Source organism: Labeo rohita, chromosome 22, assembly GCF_022985175.1.
Source record: "Labeo rohita strain BAU-BD-2019 chromosome 22, IGBB_LRoh.1.0, whole genome shotgun sequence".
NCBI lineage: Eukaryota > Metazoa > Chordata > Actinopteri > Cypriniformes > Cyprinidae > Labeo > Labeo rohita.
The window spans coordinates 58,505,023-58,529,864 of NC_066890.1; the positions used below are offsets into that span (position 1 = coordinate 58,505,023).

Below are 24,842 nucleotides of genomic sequence, written 5' to 3' on the forward strand. Positions count from 1 at the left end.
CAGACTTGACAAATTATTTCAGACATCTGTTATGATTAAGAAAATGTTTCATACATTTGCGTTTTGCTGTTTGTGCTGTTTCCAACTGGTTGGTAAGTGGCAAAAAAGTGTTATGATTTTATATTTGCATTTATACTTACGTTCCACCACCAACAAACAACAAAACAGAAATTTCAACACTGTTCAGTTTACTTATTTGAACATTAAGCCAAAATTCAAAATGTTCAATATGTGTGAATTCAGAAATCTGTTTTGATTTCTAAGTTTGTTTGTTTTTTGTTTTTTTTTACCTTGTAATAAATGTGTAACTGATGTGTATGTGTAACAGAGAAACTGTTTCTGTTTGTTCTTTAGGTGTATTTGCTAATGAAGTAAAGTCAGTATTAGTAATGAAGGGGAAATCTGTCACTCTAAACATTCCTGTTACTGAAAAACAGGACATTACTATGATCATGTGGACGTTTGGAACTAACAAATCACTCGTAGCTAAAACTGGCAGAGAGTTAAGAAATATCTCTATATATGACGGTCCTGATGGGAGATTCAGAGACAGACTCAAGCTGGACAATCAAACTGGATCTCTGACCATCACAAACACAACAATCACAGATTCTGGACTTTATGAAGTGACCATCAAAAGAAGCAGCAAAAAGACCACATACACATTCAATGTTACTGTCTATGGTGAGTAAAGAATTACAGTTCACTACATTATTTATTACAGAAGTGCTTACAAGCCTCACAAAACTAAATTATTTTTAAACATTCAACACAAAGCAAAATTAGTCATTACTTTGGTGTACTAAAACAAATCTTGGTATACGAGGGCTGGCTATAGCCATACTTTATATATAAGGTATCCAGCCGTGTAATATGAAAAATACAAGATGAGAGATGCATTACAATGAAAACAGGCACATCTATGGGCAACTGGTGATTGGCAGCTTTATCACAACAATTAGCCCATGCATTGTGTCTCGTGCAGAGTTTTTTGGCGAAACATCAACTCACCCAGGTGACTCTGACCACCTGCAGCCCAGATCTGGTGCCCTGTCAATTCTGGCATTTTCCAAAACTAAAATCACCTTTCTGGTCAGCCCTTGTATATTGTGTTCATGCTGTGTGTAACGCCTGTAACACTTTATGTGTTTTTTATTTTTATTCAAAATAAAAACACCACAGCAGCAGTATATAACCCATGCACTCTTGTAACTTCATATGCCAGTTTGGTAATATATGAAGATGCAGGAAGTGTGGCTTAGTGTAGAGGTCTGCACAGGACTTTTTTTTTTTTTTTTTCATCCTGCTGTGGTGAACGGCACTCGAGATGTCATTACGAGGACTGCTTTATGGCATCGACCCTTTCTAACTGCTGGTGTGGAGAGAGAACATAAACAAATGTTCAGAAACATCAGAGAAGATGCCAAGACAACTGCCAGACACCTCATGCCGGACAGGAAGGGAGTCCTTCTGCATCCACGACCATCGAAGAGAGGACTTCTCATTGGACTATGGGTTGACCCTAACCACCACTTCCAATCCTAAGGTTTAGGAAAGGATTGCCATAAAAATTCCTCAGGATCTTTGGATGTAACAGCAGTGGCCGAAACAAAGAAGGGCCACAAAGATCTATCCAAATCCATTCATACCTATGTTTGGAGACCTTAAATGGATTTTAAATGGAATGGCATGTACTTCACCCTCTGACAAAGTACAGTTGTTGTTAATGGCCATTGTTTGTTAATATCATAGTTTATGGGAGCTGGCCTATTAACATATTATGGAATGAATAAGTAGTAGTTCTATCAAGTTCTTTTGCTCTCCATGATGTTAGGTATAATTTGAAAGAGATTTGGAAAAAAAAATTGTATGGATAAAATGTTAAAGGCACTGTTTAACCCTCTGGTTGTGTTCGGATTCCTGTCACACTTGCGGTGTTCCCAGTCAAAAATGACTGGACAAACAATTGCTTATAAATCTATCATTATGCTATATTATCACAAAAAAATGGATTCAATCTTTTTGTCAACTTGTTTTCTTTCATTTAGGACTGGTTTTGTGTTTCTATTTGCATCCAATTAATCGTAGGCCTCATTTATCCAAAAGTAGGCAAAACTGTACAAAATTGTAGAAAGTCTCACTTGTCAAAAATTGTCGGCCTTTGAAAGTGATTAGGGAAGAATGAAAGTAAGAGAAACAACTAGTGTACAGGAGCATTTTGTGCTTGCAAACATAAAGGCCTTGGACCTGTGCATGTATATACTCACGCTATCTTACATACACACAAACTATTGTGAGTATTATACCTATTTCATCCTACCTTGAACTGCATGCAAATATGCTTTTGTGATAACTCTCTCTGTGATAAACCTCTCACACACTCACACGCTCAAACTGCCTTGTCTTTAGCCTATATTTTTAGGCTTTCATGTTCTCACAGAGTAGATGAAAGTTTACAAATAAATGCTTTAGCACAGAGAGAGCTTCAGCTTGTTGTTTCACAATATTTTCTCTGTTTGATAGTGTCAGTGTGCAGGATATATAGAACTAAAATAAAACAGTTATGGTTTGTTGTTCCATGAAATGATATAATGTAAATAATCTTAATGTGTCACAATGGTCAGATTTAACAGGAACAGCATAAGTGTTACTTTGTGTCCCTTTTCAGAAAATAAAATAATTTCAAACTAAAGATCTTCCCCATTCATTTTCAATAGCTGGCCAGTTTTGACAAGTGTGACTTTGTGCAATTTTGTACAAATGAAACAACTTTGAGAAAAGGCCAATGAAATTGGGTGTGCAGATTTTGCATAGCTGGCCACGCCCCAGGCATCTGGGTATAAATAGGGCAGCATGGGATCTGCTCACTTGTTCTGTCTCCGTTCCCTCCATCGGGGAATGAGGATTACCATAAGTAACTGAGACATTTCCTGTCATACACTCCGCGTTGTGTTGAGTGTACAACACTAGGGGTCCCTGTGTAACATGCCACAACTCAGACACGCGTCACGAGTGTTTAGGGTGCAGATAATAACAAGCCAACATGTTAGAATAAGTGCAGCTCACCTCTTTGTGACCTTCCAAAGTCCAAGAACTGACCTGTCGCAGGCAGGGTCCTGCAGCCAGGCCTTTCCTCAGTGGAGTAGCTGAGTGTCTTGAGAATGTTGGGACAATGCCAATTTCCCCGGAGGGAAAGGGCACTACGGAGATCACAACCTGCCCAGAGGGGGGTAAGAGGCAGAGCTCTAGAGCGACCTAATGCGACCTAATTTCTCAATGGTGCGACTAAAAAAAATCTGAGGTCGCACTGGTGCGACCAGCCGTTCGAGGGCAAAAAAAGTCTCTGCGACTGTGGTTCAACACACACATTAGGCCCATACTGTGGTCTAAGTCAGAGATAGTGAAGGGAGTGTGGGAAGACCATGTACAGCAATTAGTAATGCGCAGATGGCGGTTATATCTGTAGCCCGGGTGCTGCCTGTTCATACGTGAGAGCATGTCAAGGGAGGCACGCTGAGTATTAAAATAAGGATTATTATTGACTACTAATTTGAATCAGTACATTGTAACGAAAACATTACATTAAAAATGTAAGTAATTTGATTTTTATGATCAGAAATTCTTAAACTGGGTGAACCCCTGTAAACTTTTGTCCAAGGATCCAGTAGGCGTTCAAACACCCAACCGATTTCATCAGAGATTCATCAGAGAGTCAGATGTCAGTTAACATTATTCTTTTTTAGCGTGGATTTGGCTTAAAAGCAGGAGTGATTATAAGCTTATATAAGTGTACAGGAATGTGCAGATCAGCTGAATCTGCTGTTAAAAATCAACCATCCATTCATTATATCATCATGCAAAAATAAGAATTAGAATAATTGTAAATGGCGATTAAATGCGATGCATTTAATGATGAAAATTTGGGTGCACCTAAGAAAAAAAGTTAGGCGCACCAGTGCAACCAGAACTCAGAGCCAAGAGACAAGAATGTCTCGGAGATACACCGCATCACAGAGAATATAGGTGGAGATTACACACATGGGGCCACATGAGGGGCCACTACATATGGGGCACTAATCCAACCAAGAGTTTGCAAATGCCACTTACCTTGCGTTGCCCAACCTGCAGCTCTGCAGATGTCTGTTAAAGAAGCAGAATTAGCAAGGGCTTGGAGACAGCTTTCCCCTTCTGCTGTCCTCCAAAACAGACAAAGAGCTGTTTGGAACATCTGAAGGGCTGAGTACGTTCCAGATAAATGCGCAGGGCACGGACTGGGCATAACAGGTTTAGGTTGGGGTCACCTTCCTGGGAAGGGATAGCTTGCAAGGTTACCACCTGATCTTTAAAGGGAGTGGTGGGTACCTTGGGCACGTATCTAGGATGGGGTCTCAGGACAATGTGAGAGTCTGCCGGGTCCAAAATCCAGGCACGAACTGTTGAAGGAGAGGGCTTGAAGGTCTCCCACTCTTTAGATAAAAGTGAGTGCAGTCAGGAGGGCAGTCTTTAAAGAGAAGGCATTCAGATCGACTGACTGAAGGGACTGAAATGGATCTTGCTGTAAGGCCTGAAGGACCACAGCGAGATCCCAAAAGGGAATGAGATGCAGACGAGGAGGGTTCAGCCGATCTGCCTTCCACCAAGTCATAATTGGCTGATATAGCCGCCACATGGACCTTGAGTGTCGAGGCAGACAGGTGCCTATCCAGGCCTCCTTGGAGGAAGGATAGCACAGATTCAATGCCACATCTCCGTGGGTCCGTCCCTTGGGAAGAACACCAGTTCACAAAAATACACCATTTTAGGTCTTACAGCCGCCTAGTGGAGGGGGCTCTAGCCTGTAAAAGGATGTTCACCACTGAAGGTGGAAGGGCTCTGAAGTCCTCCTCTGAAGTTTGCTCTTTTCCCAGTTGACCCAAAGTCTCAAACGAGCCAGGTGGTTGAGAACCACATCCCTGTGAGTGCAAACTATATCTCACGAGTGAGCTAGAATCAGCCAATCATCGAGATAATTTAGAATGCGAATGCCCACTTCCTTGAAGGGGGGCAAGGGCAGCCTCCGCAACCTTCGTAAAGACACGGGGTGACAGGGAAACTCTCTGCTAGGGACCTTAAAGGAATTACACCCGACGTTCCTGGAGTGAGGGTATTGTGGCTGGCAGAACGGTCTGTGGCTGGAGATAAGAAGCCCCGAGGACCACTGACTGCTTTGCCTGGCGAGTTCATTTGGAGGAAACCAATCAAAGGATCTCCCTGGTGGGGGAGATCGTCTGAATGAACTTGCTTGTTTTAGAACATGGGGGAACAGCGTAGTCGGTAGTGGAACGCTGCTCCTGCAGAAGCTCTGGGTCGGGCACTCGTGCAGATCTTTCAACACCTTGGCCTGATAGACCTGCAGGATAGCCATGGCATGCAGGGCGGATGCAGCCTGCCCAAAAGCTGTGTAAGCCTTCGCCACGAGCACCGAAGAAAACGTACATGCCCTGGACGGCAGCCTCGGGCGGCCCCTCCAGGTGGCGGCATTTTGCGGGCAAAAATGCATCGCAACTGCTCCCTCCACCTGGGGGACCTCCGTGTAACCCCTTGCTGGACCGTCATCGAGGGTGGTGAGGGAGGAGGAGTTAGTATATCATGTTCTGGCCAAGAAAGGGGCCTTCCACGATTTCATTAACTCCTCATGCACTTCAGGGAAGAAAGGCACTGGGAACAAGCACGGCTGGGAGTCACGGTTGTTACCCAGAAACCAATCATCCAGCCTCAAAGGCTCTGGGCGGTGTGGGGCAACCCACTCCAGCCTGATCTCTTTGGCTGCATTTCAACGTCCACCACTGACTGAAACTCAGCCGCCAAAGAGGCGAGTTCAGAAGAGGCGTCAGCTTCAGATGGCTCACGTCCTCCCTCTGATGCTGCAGAAATCTCCTCCTCCCCAGCAGTAGCTCCAAATAAAAGATCCAGATCGTACTGAGATGAACTATCAAAATCATCTGGGGCAAGTGGTTTGAGGGGCAGTACCCGGCAAAACATCACTCGTTTCCCCTCCCTCTTCTTCAACACACATTGCTGTGGCCTCGTACCCGGAAGTGGAAGGACCTGAGCGGGAAGCAGTTGAAGTGAGCTGCGGCTTTTTTTTACAAAGAACGTGGCTCTCGAGCGGAGTGTACTCAAGGGCATTTCCTCACAAGCCTGACAACTGCCATTAGCGAATGCCGCATCAGCATGTTCGCGATCCAAACAGTGAACACAGTGATCGTGCCGATCGTTAGGGGACAGGTAGAACCAGCAACCAGAAGGACACGGACGGAAAGGCATGATGTAAACACACAATCCGTACCATGTCAGTTTTTGTTTAGAGAAGGTTAGTTCTTTTAGAGGAGATCTTGTTGATCGCTGTCGAAGCACCCCAGGGGAACCTTCACAACACTTAGCTGTGTAGAGAAGGGAGAGACCGCTGCCCGTGCCGTAGATCCAATGACGAAGAGGTGAATGATGCCGTTTCTCACACAGAGACGCTGCATTCAGCTCCGAAAAACAGAACGAGTGAGCAGATCCCACGCTGTCCTATTTATACCCAGATGTCCGGGGCGTGGACAGCCTGCAAAATCTGCACACCCAATTTCATTGGCCTTTTCTCAAAGTTGTCTGAGGTGTTAGGGCTCCCAAGAGCCCATGACCCCTAGTGTCGTACACTCGACACAATGCAGAGTGTACGACAGAAGGGGAAATGCTTTTTTCACTCAAAAAATGAGGAGCCTACTTTCAGATAAATGAGGCCTACAATTAATCAGATGCAAATAGAAACACAAAACCAGTCCTAAATGAAAGAAAACAAGTTGACAAAAAGAATAAATCCAATCTTAATAATATAGCATAATACGAGATTTATAAGCAGTTGTTTGGAGTCTGGTCATTTTTGACCGGGAAGTGTGACTAGGTGAAATAAAACCCACAAAAAATTAGAAAAATTAGAAAAAAAAAAAAAATCTAAGTACTTTTACCCTGTGTGAGCAAAGTCAGTAAGTTTGAGTCCAATTGGATAACATTAACTAGTATTTTCAGGAAATAGAAAATCTTTTCCGGACCAATTTGATCTGAACACAACCAGAGGGTTAATTTTGTACTCCATTAAATGCAAATGAGTTTCACACTAGGGCTAGATTCCAGTCTCCTCCTCATTAAAAAGGGATAAAGTACCCTTCCAACAGACACTACTTGTTCTGAGTCGTTCGCCTATAGAGACAATAGCACATAAACATTTTTGAGTCTCCAGCCTGCAAAGATGAGATAATACACAATTCTAAGTTTCTGAACTGTGTGTGTGTGATGTACACATGATGTGTGCCTGGGTGCCACGCCCATCTCGGGACTTGGTATAAAGTCAGTTCTACAGCGGTTTCATATGCATCGGGTCCAGCAGCATGACCGCAGCTGAGGATGCCATATGCCCCAGGAGCCTTGGTACATAAAAGGGGGGCTACTGTACTCTGTCCACACAGAGAAAAGAGAAACCCTGTACTGAGGAGAGTTTACTATTTTCCCAGATGACCTGAAGTCTTAATCGAGCCAGGTGGTTGAGAACCATATCCATGAGAGTGCAAACTGAACCATGTGAGTGTGCTAGGACCAGCCAGTCACCAAGATAACTGAGAATGTATATGCCCACTTCCCTGAGGGGAGCAAGGGCAGCCTCCGTGACCTTTGTAAAGGTGTGGGGCGACAGAGATATGCCACAGGAAGAACCTTGTACTGATGAGCCCGACCTCGAAGACGGAGTCTTGGAAGGATCAAGACATGACAGTACGTGTCTTTCAGGTCTAACACCACAAACCAATCTTGAACCCTGACACATGAAGAAATGTGTGTTTAAAGGTTAATATTTTGAACGGGAGCTTGTAAAGGGCCCGATTCAAAAAACCTCAGATCTAAGATTGGTGTGAGTCCACCACCCTTCCTTGGTACAATGAAGTAGGGGCTGACAAACCCCTTCTTCATTTCAGCTGAGGGGATAGGCTCTATTGCACCCTTTTCCAGGAGGGTTGCGTTTTCCACTTGAAGGACCACAGCATCCTCACCCTGAGCCGATTTGTAAGCGAATGCCATAGAACTTGGTGGATGCCTTGCAACCTGAGTCACGTAGCCGAGTCAGGTAGTCCTGAGAAGGCAACAGGAGGGATTGGGCCCCAATATCTCGGGACTCTGCTAGCAGTCTCAGAGGAACTACATCTGATGTACCTGGAGTGGGGATGTTGTGGTTGAATAGAGCAAAGGGCGCCGTGCTTGGAGATGAAAGCCCCAAGGAACACAAGGTCCCTTTGCCAACATGCAGAGATACCAGGTGAGTGCCCAACGCATCCTGGTCAGCAGACTCCGCATCTGGCCATCTCATGGAGGGCCATAGTGTTGTAAGATAACCGAGAGGGGGGACACTCTTACTGAAAAGGCAGTGACTGTCTGCCAGATGACAGACGGTCGGAATGGGGCCGAATCCATCTCTCATCCCCAGGTTGAGAGTGAATCTGGGTAGGTCAGTTAGCCCACCTCCTCTGGGTTGCTCGTCTGAGGAAAAACTAGAAACCTAACAAAGGTTCTAGAAAACCTACTGACAAGCTGATGTTGCCACCTTCCCACAAGAACTTTGACTGACTGAGAGACTGCTGCTTGCGCCATAAATCCAATGACAAAGAGGTGAATGGTGCAGCTTCTCACAGAGAGATGCTGCATTCGGCTCCAAAGAAAAAGAATGAGTGAGCAGATCCCGCGCTGCCCAATTTATACCTGGATATCTGGAGCGTGGCCAGCTATGCAAAATCTGCACACCCAATTCATTGGCCTTTTCTCAAAGTGAGGTGTTTGGGCTCCAGAGAGACCCCTAGTGGCGTACACTCGACACAACTCGGTGTGTACAACAGAAAGGGAACTGAGGATATTCAGGCATCACGCTCAACCAAAATGATGGCAGAGAGGAAGAGCTGTAGAGGTCTCACGGTCTCGTTTTGTATTTTAATTTGACTAACTGGTCCCCCATGTCAGCTGGAAGGTCTTTTCCTGGGCAGATGAACAGATCTCTGACCCAAGCAAATGAACTGAAGTCTTCAGTGAAATAATGGCTGAATTGTTGTTTTAGTCCCTTAACAATATTGTCACACCCTAAATTAACACAATGTCAATATTTCATGCTTATTGTAAATACCGGTATATTGTGACACCCCTAATATGGTTAATGGTGTGTTCTGAATGCTTATAGACATTCCCACCTCTGTTAATAACAGAAAATCAAACATTGTTTCCAAAACTGATCCAGTTTCAGTGATTTGATATTATTGTATTTCTTTCTAATGTTAGTAAATTAACATTAAATCATTGACATTAACATCTTAAACTTGCGCTAAAATGTGATTTATGCCATCTAAGCAGTAATTTCAAAGAATCGCATGTCGTCTTTAGTGATACAAGCTCAGAAACATTTATAACCTGTTGAAGTTTTTTTTTAAATTGTTTATTGACTTGGTGCCACTATGGATATTGAAATGTTGTTATTTATTTTTCTTTTTAAATAGTATAGATGATTACGTAATAGTAATGCAATATTTGTGAACACAACTATGTATGTCTGTAACGCCTCACCCATTGACTCTCTGTTACCGCTCCCTCTGCTGCTTCATGGGTTACTTCCTGTTTGGTGGCCATTTAAGGAGGCCTACACCAAACAGGCCGCGCGAAGTATTGTTTTGCCTGTGTGGACTCTACCAAGCATTTTTCCTTGTTTAATAGTGTTATTTCCATGGTCATAGTTTTGTTTCATAGTCATAGTCATAGTTCCATTGCCATAGTTTTTGCCTTGTCTCATTGCCTTGTTTATTTTGTTACTTTGGACTGCTCTCATGGTATTTTGACATTCTGCCTGTCTTATTGGATTACGCTCTCGCCTCGCCCTGATTATCACTGTTTGTTGGAGATTGACCTTGCCTGTCTAACTACGATCTGTATAATAAAGCTCGCACTTGGATCTACTCACCCTTCCAAAACTATGCATGGGGGCTTGCTTTGTTGTTGTGTTATGCCCCCTCTAGGCATGGAGGACGCCACATGAAAGCCTGTGCTCCAACTTCTCCTGGAGGAAGGAAAGCACCACTCCGACCGCACATCTCTGAGGGTCCTCTCGGCGAGAGGAACACCAGTCAGTGAATAGACCCCACTTCAAGGCATAGGTCTGCCTTGTAGATGGGGCTCTAGCCTGAGTGATGGCGTTAATCACAGCTTGGGGAAGGCCAGTGAGGTCTACCGTGTCCCATCCAGAAGCCACACATGGAGGTCCCAGAGATTGGGACGCGGGAGCCAAATTGTACCCATCCCCTGAGAAAGAAGGTCCTTCCTCGGGGGAATCTTCCAGGGAGGGGCTGCCACGAGGAGCATGAGGTTGGCGAACCAGGTTCGAGTGGGCCAATAAGGCGCAACTAGCAGAACCTGCTCCTCGTCCTCCCTGGTCACTGGGGGAAATTGTACTTGAGAAGGCCCCGGGGCCAGCTGTATGCCTCCCTTGGTCAGGGAGTAAAACAGCTGGCAGTGGGAGGATTCCAGGGAAGCAAACAGATCTACCTGAGCTTCGCCGAATCGACTCCAGATGAGCTGGACCACCTGAGGTTGGAGTCGCTATTCTCCGGGGAGAGTAAACTGTCATGAGAGCACATTGGCTGCATGATTCAGCTCTCCCAAAATGTGAACAGCGCACAGCGATCTGAGCCATGTCTGACTCCAGAGGCGGAGATGGCGGGCGATAGGGATGGGACAATAAATCGATTCGTGGATCGATTCTGAGATCTTCCGAATGCATCGCCATTCTCTTTGGAATCGATTCTGAGCTTAGATTTTATCAGCAGATGGCGCTCTAATCTAGTTTTTATCCACACACTCAAATGCTCATGAAGAAGAGTGCTGAAGAGAACTTGTGCCTTCGGCTGAGTCATGTAATTTCACCTCGGCTCAGAATGTTTTTATGACGCAAGATTATTGTAAACACAGCCCACTGTGAACACCCTTGTAATTCGCTTCAACCTTTTCAAATTGTATAAATGATTATTTTAGGCTCAAGTGCGTGTAAGGACTTGGAAATGAGCAGAGCACGGCTGTTTCTAAAGCAAGCAGTGCCATCTGCTGTTCCAAACTAAGCTCAGAATCGTTTTGAGAAAAAATCGCGATGTGTTCGGAAAATCTTGAATCGATGCTGAATCATTTCTCGATTCACGTTGCAACGATTTATCGTCCCATCCCTAGCGGGCGAGTTGAGGGAGGACGATGGGAGCACAGACCACCCTGCCGGTTGATGTACGCTACCATTGGAATATTGTCTGTTCGGACTAGCACATGCTTGTCGCGCAACATCGGCAAAAACCAGCACAACGCGATAAGCACTGCAAGCAACTCGAGGCAATTGATGTGCCACTGCATTCGAGGCCCTGTCCAGGAGCCCAAAGCTGCCTGCCCGTTGCAGCCCGACTTAGAGGCAAGGCAAGTTTATTTATATAGCACATTTCATACACAAAGGTAATTCTAAGTGCTTTACATAAAAGGAAGTAGGATAATCATAAAAACTACAAAATCAGACACCAGAAGATTACAGAGAACGGTTCGGACTGCCGAGAGGATTATTGGTGCTCCCCTGCCCACCCTTCAAGAACTGTATACATCCAGAGTGAGGAAAAGGGCTCAGAAAATCACTCTGGATCCCTCACACCCATGTCATCCCCTTTTTGAACTTTTGCCATCTGGTCGGTGCTACAGAGCCACAAATATCAGGACAGCCAGACAAAAAAACAGTTTCTTCCCCTTGGGCAATATACCTTATGAACAATTAAATGTTCCCGACATCTCATTCTATTGTATTCTATTCTATTCTATTCTATTCTATTCTATTCTATTCTGTTCTTTTTCTATCATCTGTAGCACAACTGTATATACAATTTATTTATTTTCTTAAATCTTATATTACAATTTTTGTCTATTTATATTTACATATGTGTATTTTTGTATTCTCAACTTATATTATTTTCTCTGTGTTATTATTGTTGTCTCTGTGCACTGGAAGCCTGTGACACCAAAACAAATTCCTTGTATGCGTAAGCATACTTGGCAATAAATCTATTCTGATTCTGAATCTGAACAAGAGTGGCGCTAGAACTGAGCCTTGAGGGACTCCGCATGTCATGGACATCCACTTAGACTTATGCTCTCCTATACTCACATAATAACCTCTCCCTTCTAAGTATGACCTGAACCAACTGAGAGCCGTCCCAGAAAGCCCGACCCAGTTTTCCAGTCTCTCTAGAAGATTGTTATGATCGACAGTGTCAAACGCAGCACTAAGATCTAGTAGTACCAGCACTGATATTTTGCCAGAATCAGAATTTAGGCGAATATCATTTATTATCTTAACGAGCGCTGTCTCTGTACTGTAATGCGGTCGGAAACCATATTGAAAATTGTCCAGGTATCCATTTGAGTTTAAGTAGTTGTTCAACTGATTGAAAACTACCTTTTCAATAATCTTGCCTATAAAAGGAAGATTTGATATTGGTCTATAGTTGCTCAATGTGGTGTTATCAAGATTGCTCTTTTTCAGAAGAGGCTTAACAACTGCAGTTTTCAGGGAGTTTGGAAAAGTCTCAGAAAGAAGTGAGGTGTTCACCACTTCTAAGAGATCTGCTGCTAAACAGTTAAACACACTTTTGAAAAAAGATGTGGGAAGTGTGTCAAGGTTGCATGTTGAGGATTTAAGGTGCTGTACTATTTCTTCCAAAGTTTTGCTATCAATTGCTTCAAAAGCAGACATAGTGACTTCTTTTTGAAAGTGAGGTTGAATCTGTGTGACCCCTGCATAACTTGAGGATGTGCTAATCACCTTTCTGATATTATTGATCTTCTCGGAAAAGAAGGAAGCAAACTCATTGCATTTGTTGTCGGAGAGCATTACACTGGGAATCTGACTTGGGGGGGGGGATTGTCAGTCTCTCAACAGTAGCAAAAAGAGTTTGAGTATTGTTTAGGTTACTGTTTAGAAGGTTTGAGAAGAACTTCTGTCTTTCTGTGGCTAGTTCCATATTGAAAGCATGAAGGCTGTCTTTATAGATTCTATAGTGAATTTCAAGTTTCATCTTCCACCACATCCGCTCAGCTTTTCTGCATTGTCTTTTCATACTCTGTACTGCTGTTGATTTTCTCCAAGATGATTTTTGTCTGCCAGTCATCTTACTGACTTTCACTGGTGCAATGTCATCAATGACATTCTTAACTTTTGAGTTAAAGGACTCCAGGAGAAGATCCACAGAGCCTGCAGAAATGCTTGGCATTGAAGATATAGCCTTCATAAATAGCACACTAGTGTTTTTGTTAATGCATCTCTTTCTGACAGAGAAATCAATATATCAAAGAAAATACAGAAGTGATCAGATAGAATCAGAATCAGAACAGCTTTATTGCCAAGTATGCTTACACATAAAAGGAATTACAAGGAACATTTAACTGTTCATTAGGTATATTGCCCGAGGGAAGAAACTGTTCTTATGTCTGGCTGTCCTGGTATTTGTGGCTCTGTAGCCCCGACCAGATGGCAAAAGTTCGAAAAGGGGATGGCATGGGTCTGAGGGATCCAGAGTGATTTTCTGAGCCCTTTTCCTCACTCTGGATGTATACAGTTCTTGAAGGGTGGGCAGGGGAGCACCAATAATCGTCTCGGCGGTCCGAACCGTTCTCTGTAATCTTCTGGTGTCTGATTTTGTAGCTGAGCCAAACCAGACAGTTATTGATCTGCAAAGAACAGATTCGATGATGGCTGAGTAGAACTGTTTCAGCAGCTCCTGTGGCAGGTTGAACTTTCTCAGCTGTCGAAGGAAGTACAACCTTTGTTGGGCCTTTTTTTGCAATGGAGTCGATGTGAGTGTCCCACTTCAGGTCCCGGGTGCTACGTCCTTAATGACAATGGATGAAATGTTTAGACCCTTACTAATGAGTAAATCAAGAGTGTGCCCACGATTGTGTGTGGGTCCATGCACATGCTGAATCAGGTCAAAAGTGTTTAAAACAGTTATTATTTCTTTTGTGGTTTTGATTTCTGCATTTTCTATGTGAATATTAAAATCCCCTGCAATAGCAAAACAGTCAAACTCTGAGGAAATCATTGATAACAGTTCTGTGAACTCTTCAACAAAGGCTGGAGAATATTTTGGAGGCCTGTAAATAATGATAAATAAAATGCGTGGAGCACCTTTCAGCACAATCCCTAGATATTCAAAAGACAAGTACTGACCAAATGACACTTGCTTGCATTGGGGGCAGCCGTGGCCTAATGGTTAGGGAGTCAGGCTTGTAATTGAAAGGTTGTGGGTTTGAGTCCCAGGTCTGGCATGGATTGAGGGTGGAGGGAGTGAATAACCAGCGCTCAATACCACGACTGAGGTGAGTCCCTTGAGCAAGTCCCCCCAACTGCTCCCTGGGCATCGCAGCGATAGCAATATGGCTGCACTTGTGTGCACTTGGATGGGTTAAATGCAGAGCACAAATTAAGAGTATGGGTCACCATACTTGGCCTCACGTCACGACACGTCCTTTCCTTTCCCGTCCTTTCCTTTGTCCTGACTTCCCTGGCTGTTTACCAGAAAGTCGTCCTTCAGTTCTGAGTCTTGGAGCTGTTGTAGTACATCACAGTCTGTCTGTGATGAGCTCTGTGGGCAGGGCTCAGCCGGGATAGTGTCCATGAGCAGTGCTTGTTGTGGCTGTGTGGCGTTGTCAGTGTCCTTGTGGGAGGTGTCAATCACATGACAACTCTGAAGCTGATGTGAAGTCCTGTGGTCACTCATACTTTGTCCAGGTGTGCATGTGCCATTCACGTTGGGTGGACTGGCACATTCCACTGAAGGATGACAGAGTGAAAATAGATGTTGTCCTTTAGCACTCTTGCACCAAGTTTGTTTGGGTGGAGACCATCCAGTTGAAATAGTTGTCTATGGCCCCAGAAAAGATTGAAGTTGTCGATGAAGTTGACTCCTTTTAGACTGCAGGTTCTTTGTAGCCATGCATTCAGCCCAAGCAACCGTGAAAACATATTAGTTCCCCTTGCTGGGAGTGGTCCGCTGATGAACGGCTGAACTTCAAGTCTTAGAAGTGTTTCGATGAGTTCACTAAAATCTTTCCTCAGGAGTTCTGACTGCTCTTTCTGAATATCATTCTTCCCTACATGGATGATGATTCGATTTGCAGTGTTGTGCTTCATTAGGATGTTCTTAAGTTTCTTGTTCACATCAGAGAGAGTTGCTTGAGGAAAGCAGCATGTAGTTGTAGTCCTGCTACTGATATTTCTCATAATGGAGTCACCCACTATCAGAGTCCTGGGCTCGGCCGCACTCTGGGCTGAATGCCGCTGTCTGCTTGACTTTGAGTGCCTGTTTGTACCTATTTTAGCTGCTGGCTCATACGATCCATGTTCAATCACATTTGGGGATTCCTCACCCACATTCATTAGTGCTTCAAATCTGTTCTCAAGCTGTATTGGAGGTGGTAAAATACCAGTTTTTGCAAGCCTTATCATAGCCATATCTGGGGTAGAGGATGCTACTGCAGCAATACGAGATACTTGTGACAATCTGATGTCTCGAGTGCCTTTGGGTCTCGCTCCCTGTTTGTGCCATCGATTAGTGTGTCAATCAGTTTCGGCTTGTTCCCCTACATTTATAAACTGTTGAGATTCACTATGTTCACAGGGCTCACAGGGCTGTATGCTGAGGGGGTCCATGACGATAGTCTGCTGAGTGTTCCACCTGTTTTGGAAGTCCAGCAAGTAACTTTGTTTCAAGAACCACAATCCTTTGTAGAAGTCTGTGGCAGTTTGTGCAGCAAGTAGAATCCAGAAGAGGCTAAAGAGGCATTTTCTTTCTCGTCTGTTGAAAGTAAGCAGCTGTGGCATGCTTACTTTCCCGTCTCCGAAATGTAAACTGCTGGCAGTGGGAGGAAAAGAATCTCCTTTTTCATAGTATTATTCCAGTTACAAAAAGTTTTTAATTTAGTGTTTGTGCCAAAAATGTGTTGCACAGTGCTGATCTGCTGAGATTAAAATCTTAGAAAAGTCTGAGAAAAGTATATAAACAGGGAGCAAAGCGCGGAGCAGTAAGCAAGGGCGTCCGAACAGTAGCAAAGCCGGAAGTGACTCGACACTTGGGATAGGGGCACACCTGCCCATAGGAATGCAGGGTCCATCCAGGGGCTGAAGAGGCAGCGACATTCCAGGGTAACGCCCACCCGGAACGTGCCACAGTGCCATATAGCCAGTGCTGAGGCGGTCTCATATGGAGTGGCTGCGGCTGCCATGTGCCCCAGGAGCCTCTGAAAAACTTTGAGAGGGACCGCTGTCTTGTGTCTGAAAAGGTTCAGACAATTTAGCACTGACTGCACACGTTCGTCCGTGAGGCGTGCTGACATGTTGACCGAATCTAACTCCATACCAAGAAAAGAGATACTCGCATAGGGGAGAGCTTGCTCTTTTCCAAGTTTTCCTGAAGCCTTAGAAGGCTGAGATTCCGAAGCACCAGATCCCTGTGCTCGCACAACAGATCTCACGAATACTATATCGTCGAGAGTTGAGAATGCGGAGGCCCTTCTCCCAAAGAGGGGAGAGGGCACCCTCCGCAAGCTTGGTAAAGATGCGGGGAGACAGGGCCAGCCCAAAGGGGAGGACTTTGTACTGATACGCCCGACCCTTGAAGGCAAACCGAAGAAAAGGTCTGTGTCGAGGAAGAATGGAGACCTGAAAGTACACGTCCTTCAGGTTGATGGCCACAAACCAATCCTGGTGGCGAACACACAAGAGAATGTGCTTCGCTGTCAGCATCTTGAATGGTAGCCTTTGAATGGACCGATTCAAGATGCGGAGATCCAGGTTAGGTCGTAACCCACCATTCTTCTTGGGTACAATAAAATAAGGACTGTAAAAACCCAATTTCATCTCAGCTGGAGGGACCGGCTCGATTGCGTTCTTTGCAAGGAGAACCGCAATCTCCACATGCAGGATAGAGGCATCTGTGTCCAAGTGGACAGAGCTGAAGAGGACGCCTCTGAACCTGGGCAGGCACCTCGCGAATTGGATCGTGTAGCCGAGTCGGACAGTCCGGATCAACCAACAAGACAGGTTGGGGAGCTCCAACCAGGCCCCCAGCCGCCGAGCTAGTGGGATCAACGGAGCCGTCGCTGACGTACCCATGGTGGGGCAGCCCAGGGGAAGATGACCCAAACCAGAAAACGAAGCATTCTGGAGAAAGGTTACGCTCTGGTGAATAGCCCTTACCTTCACCCGTGGTTCCAATGATTGTGGCGAAGTCACGCTCCAAGTCTGAATCTGAGGAAGCAAAGTGTCGCTCATACACTGATCTCGAGGCGAAAGACCCAGAGAAAACTGTACTTTTTGTGAGTGGGTGGGTACCACCAACCAGAGGGTCGGCGGTAGCAGTGAAGAAACACTCTGCCGGCCCTCCCCCGGGAGAGGGGGGACAGATGTTTAGGTCCCCCGTCGAGCAATCTCCTCCATCTCTGGGTAGTCCAAGTCAGGGCCGCTTCGCAGACTTGCGGGTGTTCTTAGCGGGGCCCTGAACAGCGGAATGCACTGCTCTCCTGCGGCCTGCTCAACGCCTGGGTTGTGGGATTGCCTCTTTTGATGTCGCAGGAGGTGGAGCAGGTGTAGAGGCTGCAGGGGGGTGATGAGCAGACGGAGATCGGGCTCCCGGTGGCTTGGTGGACTCACACTGGTGCAAGAAGTCCTCAACAGTGTCGCTGAAGAGGCCGGCCTGGGAGATTGGTACGTCAAGAAAGCGAACTTTGTCGGCATCACTCATCTGCGGCGGGTTCAGCCAAAGATGGCACTCCTGGACCACCGTAGTGGACATAACCTGCCCAAGGGGCCGCGCCGTGACTTTTGTTGCCAGGAGGGAGAAGTCAGTCGCCGTGCGCAGCTCCTGCATCAACCTTGGGTCAGCAACTGCACTGCAACTGCATGCTCCACCTGGGAAACATCCACGTATCTGAATGAGTGGATGCACGCCGCCATCTTATATACCCATATGTACAGGGGAGTGGCTTAGCATGCAAAATCCACTCGCCAATTTTCATTGGCCCTTTTAAGTTAACTCAGAGGTGATTGGCCTCCCAAGGGAGACCCCAAATACGTCAGTTATGACGTAACGTCGTAGAGAATGACTAAAGGGGAACAAACAATCACAGGGCAAACTTATTTAACTACACACAGCAACACCAAAGCAACACTTTCTTACAACAAAACACAATTCCCCCACAAATGAACTGACATCAAGGCTTAGGTGTGCCTAGAATTGACCCCATGCCACCCCTTTGCCACCCTAAAAATTATTTTCTAAATCCTCCCGTCTTTACGACCACAACAAACGGGAGATTTTTTTTAGATGCACACTTCAGCTTGTCCTCAGCACCAGGTGTGAGTCAAACAAGTGCGGAAAAGTACAGGTGCCAAATGAGCTTCAGTAGAACAACAGTGAACTGCGGGCTGTTAAGATATTGTTATATGTCAGTGAAACAAACTTTTTTGACCTGTCCCGTTCCATTTTACCGTGCTCACGGTGCACGCTCTTCAACTATGTAAATATGAGGCACACGGTTTATATCACTTTGTTATAAATAAACTGCACAACCATAATACAACCATGCATCGTCAATTAAGTCATGAAATACAAAATTGCCAATCAAAGCTGCAAAACTGTGTGTGCATGTGTGTATATATGAATCTCGGTTAAGAATGTCTCTCAAATGCTTGTAGCCTACTGAAATATTCTGCAATTCGAGATCACAGTAGGGTGTGAGATGATATGTATTATTATTATTATTTTTTATTTTTTATTTTTTTGCAATTTAATGCATAAGTAGGCTAAATGTGAGTACAGTGCAGTTGTACTAGAAAATCTGCACTAATTTTTCATTAATTTGTAAAGTATGAAAATGAAACCATATTTAAATGCATAAAATAACTAATTTTACATTCTGACATTTGTGTGTAGTTGACTTCTGCCCCTTTTCACATTATTGCAGATTGGGATTCAAAAGACAACTTTTGTTTGTTTGTTTGTTTGTTTGTTTGTTTTTCCCCCTTTGTATTGAGCTCGATTTAGGTATGACAAAACTATATTTTTTGACAACTATAGAATGTTAAACATTGACTGTTTACATTTTCAGAGTTCAGTGATTATATAAAATTTAGTTAAGGTTGACTAAACTTTGAATTATCTAGTTGTCTGCATGTCTCATCCATGAGTAGGCCTATGCAGTGACGGAGAACAAGATTTCGGGGGTGTTGAAACCCAGAATCACGCTGAGTGAGCAATAAAACTATAGTGATAGCCCTTTTATTAAAATATCTGGAGGTAATGCAATAATAACAACAAAAATTTCATAATCACTCAGTATTACTTGATCTAAATCACAACTATCTCAATTAACTACAAATTAATTGTATTCAGCTGTGTTTTAGGCACTAAAACAGTCCAGTACGTTATTGTAAAATACATTTTTGTATCGAAACAACAAAGATTTCTGTGCCACTATAGACTGGTAGCTGGCCCCTTCCTGGCCAGCCCTATGAAAACATCCTGGCTCTGCCACTACCTATAAGAGGCCAAAGTGATTAATACCATGTAATTTCTTGAGTATCTCTACTGCTCAAAAAAAAAAAAAAAAAAAACAGTGTGACTAGGCAATTGATTTACATCTGAGAGAAACTAAGATTGTAAACAAGGATACAAACCACATATCACTGAAAATTGTTGTTTTAAATTCAAAATAGACTATCTGTGTGATACAAATAGATCAGATGAGTTGAAAACACTTGCTACTTCATACTTCAATACAAAACAATGCTGAACTTTGACAGTAAATAGATTTGTAAATGCTATAATAGGGGCATAGAAAGGGCGTAGCCTCTATTGTGTCTGTATGTGTTTTTTATTATTATTATTAGTAGGGGCCAAGCCCCGAAGGGGCTGTAGCCCCTATTGTATCTGTACGTTTTCTTATTAGGGACCAAGCCCCAAAGGGGTTGTAGCCCCTATTGTATCTGTATGTTTTTAGGGGCCAGTATTCATCATCTTTTTCTTCACGAATGGGAGTCTGTGGCAGTCCTATGAACGGAACATAAGAAAATTATGAAATATGAATATTTAAATAAAACTAAATAAATATTTCTGAATTAACCACAGTGTATAAGTGTCATGCTATGTAAATCAAAAGGCTATAGCTTTGAGGATTTTTTAACAAACTCAATGTGTACCAAGTGTTTAACCATGGGAACTATACATTGTTTAAAAGTATCCAAATAAAACCCAGCATTCAAATATGCCCCAAATAGCCATAATGGGCTTGGCTCCATATTTGCTGCTAGCAGCTATATTTTTAATAGTATTTGCTTTTCTACCAGGTGAAGTCTTGGCAGAAATCTTCCACTTAGCATGGCAAATTTTTCATGAATTGTCTCTATATGTAGAAATTAAAAAAATGCAGATGTTCTTTATAGTAAATTTTACTTACAGTGTTCTCATTTTATTTTAAAAAGTGCAAAAATATGAATAACTTTGAGGCAAATTAATAAAAAAAAAATGTGTTCTACTGTCTGGGGTCTACCATCAGGAGTTAAACGGGACACGTTTTTTTTTTTTTTTTTTTCACTTTATACTTTTTTCCCTGTGGTATTGAAAATAGGTGAAGGGAGTTCAAACCTTTTTTACTTTTTTCACTCCTGATGAGTTTGTATCCTTCACACGCTAGTTAATGGGCTTTTTGGTCATTGACTTGCAGAAAGTTTTCTGCGGGAGTTAGTGTTAGGGGCTACTAGAATACAGGGGGGTGCCAACACTGATCTTGCATACCCCTCAACAAATGTGCAGTTGCACCCTGCTCATAAACGCACCTTAAGTGTTTGTGGACTTAAAATCACAGCGCCATTGATGACGTGAGTATCCTTCACTACACCGCTTCCGCCCACTCCCCCCCAGATTCTATTCACTCTGTGTTCACCACAATTAATACAATCCTCTCTCTGAAGGATGCTCTCGAGGCAGATGTTGTGCCAAATTTCAATCCCCTTCCCAAATTATTAACCAGAAAACCTGTTTGAAAAGTAACTGCTACCAGCTTTTTTTTTCTGGAATTTAATCCAGCACCGCAAAAACTCTGATCAGGTCCTACTAGAGAGCTGTATGAAATCAGACCTCTAGCTCAGTGGATGGGCCTGTGCTTTTAATCATGAGGTTGTGTTTTAAAAAAATTACACTCTTACTGCATATTTATGTCAAAAATGTTTTGCATTGTATAATTTATGTCATAACCTCATAACTGCATTCTAACCCATATTTTATTCTTTTTTATCTTTATTTTCAGCTCGTCTACCTGTTCCTAACATTACCAGAGACTGTTCATCATCATCATCATCATCATCATCAAATTGTTCATTGTTGTGTTCAGTGGTAAATATGGGCCATGTGAGTCTCTCCTGGTACAAAGAAAACAGTTTATTGTCCAGCATCAGTGTGTCTGATCTCAGCATCAGTCTCTCTCTACCTCTGGAGGTGCTAAATCAGGACAACACCACCTACAGCTGTGTGGTCAACAATCCCATCAACAACCAGACTCAACATCTCAACATCACTGAACGCTGTCATACATGTGAAGGTATGAAATATTATGTCCTGCTCTTGTGTCCACTGGTGATCCTGGCATTTATTTACAGAGTTAAGTCTGCTCCCAATCCTGTTCCCATATTTTCACATATTTTTATACACAGACACAACTTACTAGAGAATGTGAAGGGTTATTTAACTGTAATCATGTGATCTGCATAGTAGACATGTTTTGTGCACTTTAATGTCCTGTGAACAAAACAAAAGAGATACATACAAAACATGCAGACTGGGGCTCATGAGGACCAGAATTAAGAACAGCTGTCCTATGGAAATCGGGTGGAGTGTTCAGGAAACCCGTTTGAACAGTAATGAATTTAGATATGGCATAGTGTGCAGAAATCACACAATTCACTTTCAATTATAAATGAGTGTATTATCAGAGCATTTAAGGGTCCTGCTCAGATAAAATATTCATTTTGTTGAAATGTACTGTTGTGTTTAATTTTGTTCTTTTATTTCCTCAGATTGTGTTTTCTGTTGTCATATTTCTGAAGTTGTCTCCAGATTGATCATCTCTGCTTTGGTGGGCCTGGCTGCTGTTTTGATTGTAGTGTATGACATCACATCTAGAAAAGTTGAAGAGGAGAGATCATAACAGACATCATCATCAGACTCTTACAGATGAATCATATTGACCAAATATAAACGCAACATTTTTGTTTTTGCCCCCATTTTTCATGAGCTGAACTCAAAGATCTAAGACATTTTCTATGTACACAATAGGCCTATTTCTCTCAAATATTGTTCACAAATCTGTGTTAAGACGGGCTCACACTACAGGATTTTAAAATCCTAACAGATTATGAAATCTGGTATATACACATAAGGAGTATCTTTGCAGATTATCTTCCCCGAAATCTTAAACATGCACACACTACAAGATTTGAAAATTGTGGTGCATCACACACTACAAGATATTATTAAGATTATCATGATGAAGGGAGCGCCTCACGTGATCTTACGCAACAGATGGTTATTTCAACAACTAATGTTTATTTTTGCATTTGAGGTACGTGTTCAACATATTATACAGACAGTGTTACTACAAAAACACAAGAAGCAGTTTTCTCCATCTCCACTATCCAACGGACCGTACAGCAGCTGTTTTGCGGTTGCGCATTGACTGTTGTGAAAGTACTGACGTAATCATAGCCGTGAACATCCCGATTTAAAATCCTGAATATCAAACATGTTTGATATGATTGGGGCGGCCCAGATTTGTGTGAGAGCAGATCAGGAGGTGCAAGATTCGATCTGTGAACGTCTCACATTACCAGATAATCCGTGCTGAACATCGGGAACGATCGAGGTGCTCAACAAGATTTTTGCTCCGATTCTCAGGAAGGGGCAAAATTGGGCTAAAAATTCTGTAGTGTGAGCCCGGCTTTAGTGAGCATTTCTCTTTTGCCAAGATAATCCATCCACCTCACAGGTGTGGCATATCAAGATGCTGATTAGACAGCATGACTATTGCACAGGTGTGCCTTAGGCTGCCCACAGTAAAAGGCCACTCTAAAATGTGCAGTTTTACTGTATTGGGGGTGGGAGACAAACAGAAGCTTTTAGGAAAGACATGCAGTAAGTTAGTTTGAAGTTAGTCAATGAGAAGAGGCTTAGTCAACCAAAGTTTTATTAGTTGGTAAGCCACAAAAAAAAAAAAAAAAATTGGCAAAGTCATGTGGTCCAAATGAACAGAACGTTTATGGCTGGTCTTTGAGGTAATTACAGTATATCAGGAAGGAAATCCAAGCACTCACTAGTGAATTGAACTAAAAATGTTCACTATTAGGCACCTATCCAAGTCTTTGTGTGGAGTGTGAAAGCTGTCAGTGCACTGACTTATGGAGTTAGTGTGAACACTGCCATTATTCCTGTTAGTGGAAACAAAATATGCCATCATTTTTGCTCGTACAGATAAGAGTAATACATCATTCATCTGTTAAAATGTTTTCATTCACCTAATCAACAACTAATGTTTATAGACATAGAAAATATTATTTAGAGCAAGTTATTTATTTTTCATTGGCTCAAGCTATAAAATATACATCTGAATCATTACCCTGAATCATTACCCTATTTTTTTATTTACAGTCTGCATCAGTTGTTTTACTTTTCCAATTTGTTAAACTAGAAATTAAGAAAAAGCAAACAAATAAAGGAACATTTTATGCAATTTTTCTATTTTATTTTAATTAAATTCCAAATGGTAATTTAAAAGCACAAAACATGATTTTTTTTTTTCCTGAAAACATTTTCCCATAAAACATGAAAAAAGAAAAAAAAAAAAAAAAAATTGTTCAACAAACGTAACACTCAGCTTTTCTGAGGTTGAGCATTACCTGCTAAATAAAATATAACGTGCTTTTCATACACTTAGTCCAGGTGCAGGGCATAAAACAATGGACACAGAAGGCCTGAGATCGGTCATCCATTACAAAATTTTCTTACAAGATGATTTCTATTCTAGATGGGTTGAGTTGGGGACTTTCTTGATCAATGCTGAGGATTCTTACTGGAGTCCATCTTGTCAGCTGCATCCTAACAGAGGAAGAAACAGATTGACAAAGACATTATCAGTCATTTAAATAATGCTGATGTCAAATACTCAAGATCATATGCTGCGTTCACACCATGTTCTACTTGAAGCTTTTCATGTCCTTGGACCGGGAAGTGTGCGTTTCTATGGCAACATTATCAACGCCTAAATTCATCATGTCTCAGAAAATTCAGAGTTTAAAGATGATAATTATGAGTTCTACAAGGACATGAACGCTTTTCCCAAGCATTTATGTTGTAATTATGGCATTTACAACATGGGATAAATGCACTTATACATACCTAGTTTACTGTAAAAAGAGCTGGCCTTTGAATTATCATCTGGGTAATGTCAGGCTTGTCATTGTGAAGAGCAACTTTTCTGTGAAGAGCAAACGTTCATAAAAGTTAGTCTTTATAAGTGCATCTGACTTAAGGGTTTGCATTTAAATGTGCAGTGTGCTAGTCAATAAAGTGATCATCCTCAGAGTCGAAACAGGGGGCTGTTTCATAAAAGACGCTAAGAAAAGCAGGGATAAAAGTCCAAAACCTGAAAAACTTTTTATTTAGTGTTTTCAG

The 24,842-nt window shown here is 42.8% G+C and overlaps 1 protein-coding gene across 2 annotated transcripts; it reads left to right on the forward strand.

Moving 5' to 3' along the window:
* Positions 1-24,014, forward strand: LOC127153742 (SLAM family member 9). 2 transcript variants are annotated; one of them, XM_051094980.1, is made up of 4 exons: positions 1-92; positions 355-684; positions 21,427-21,717; positions 22,193-24,014. In XM_051094980.1, exons 1-4 carry the CDS (start codon positions 32-34, stop codon positions 22,321-22,323), a joined length of 813 nt encoding a protein of 270 aa, XP_050950937.1. In that variant the 5' UTR covers positions 1-31; the 3' UTR covers positions 22,324-24,014. The 2 variants fall into 2 exon arrangements, with proteins under 2 accessions (XP_050950937.1, XP_050950938.1); XM_051094981.1 differs by lacking the exons at positions 1-92; positions 355-684 and adding an exon at positions 7,681-7,791.
* Positions 24,015-24,842: the final 828 nt, after the last annotated feature.

Bases quoted from the DNA above. Each gene is read 5' to 3' on its own strand.
- LOC127153742 (XM_051094980.1), top strand. From the start codon at position 32: ATGATTAAGAAAATGTTTCATACATTTGCGTTTTGCTGTTTGTGCTGT. The intron at 93-354 runs GTAAGTGGCAAA...TTTGTTCTTTAG, and splicing joins GTGCTGTTTCCAACTGGTTG to GTGTATTTGCTAATGAAGTA. The intron at 21,718-22,192 runs GTATGAAATATT...TTATTTCCTCAG, and splicing joins ACGCTGTCATACATGTGAAG to ATTGTGTTTTCTGTTGTCAT.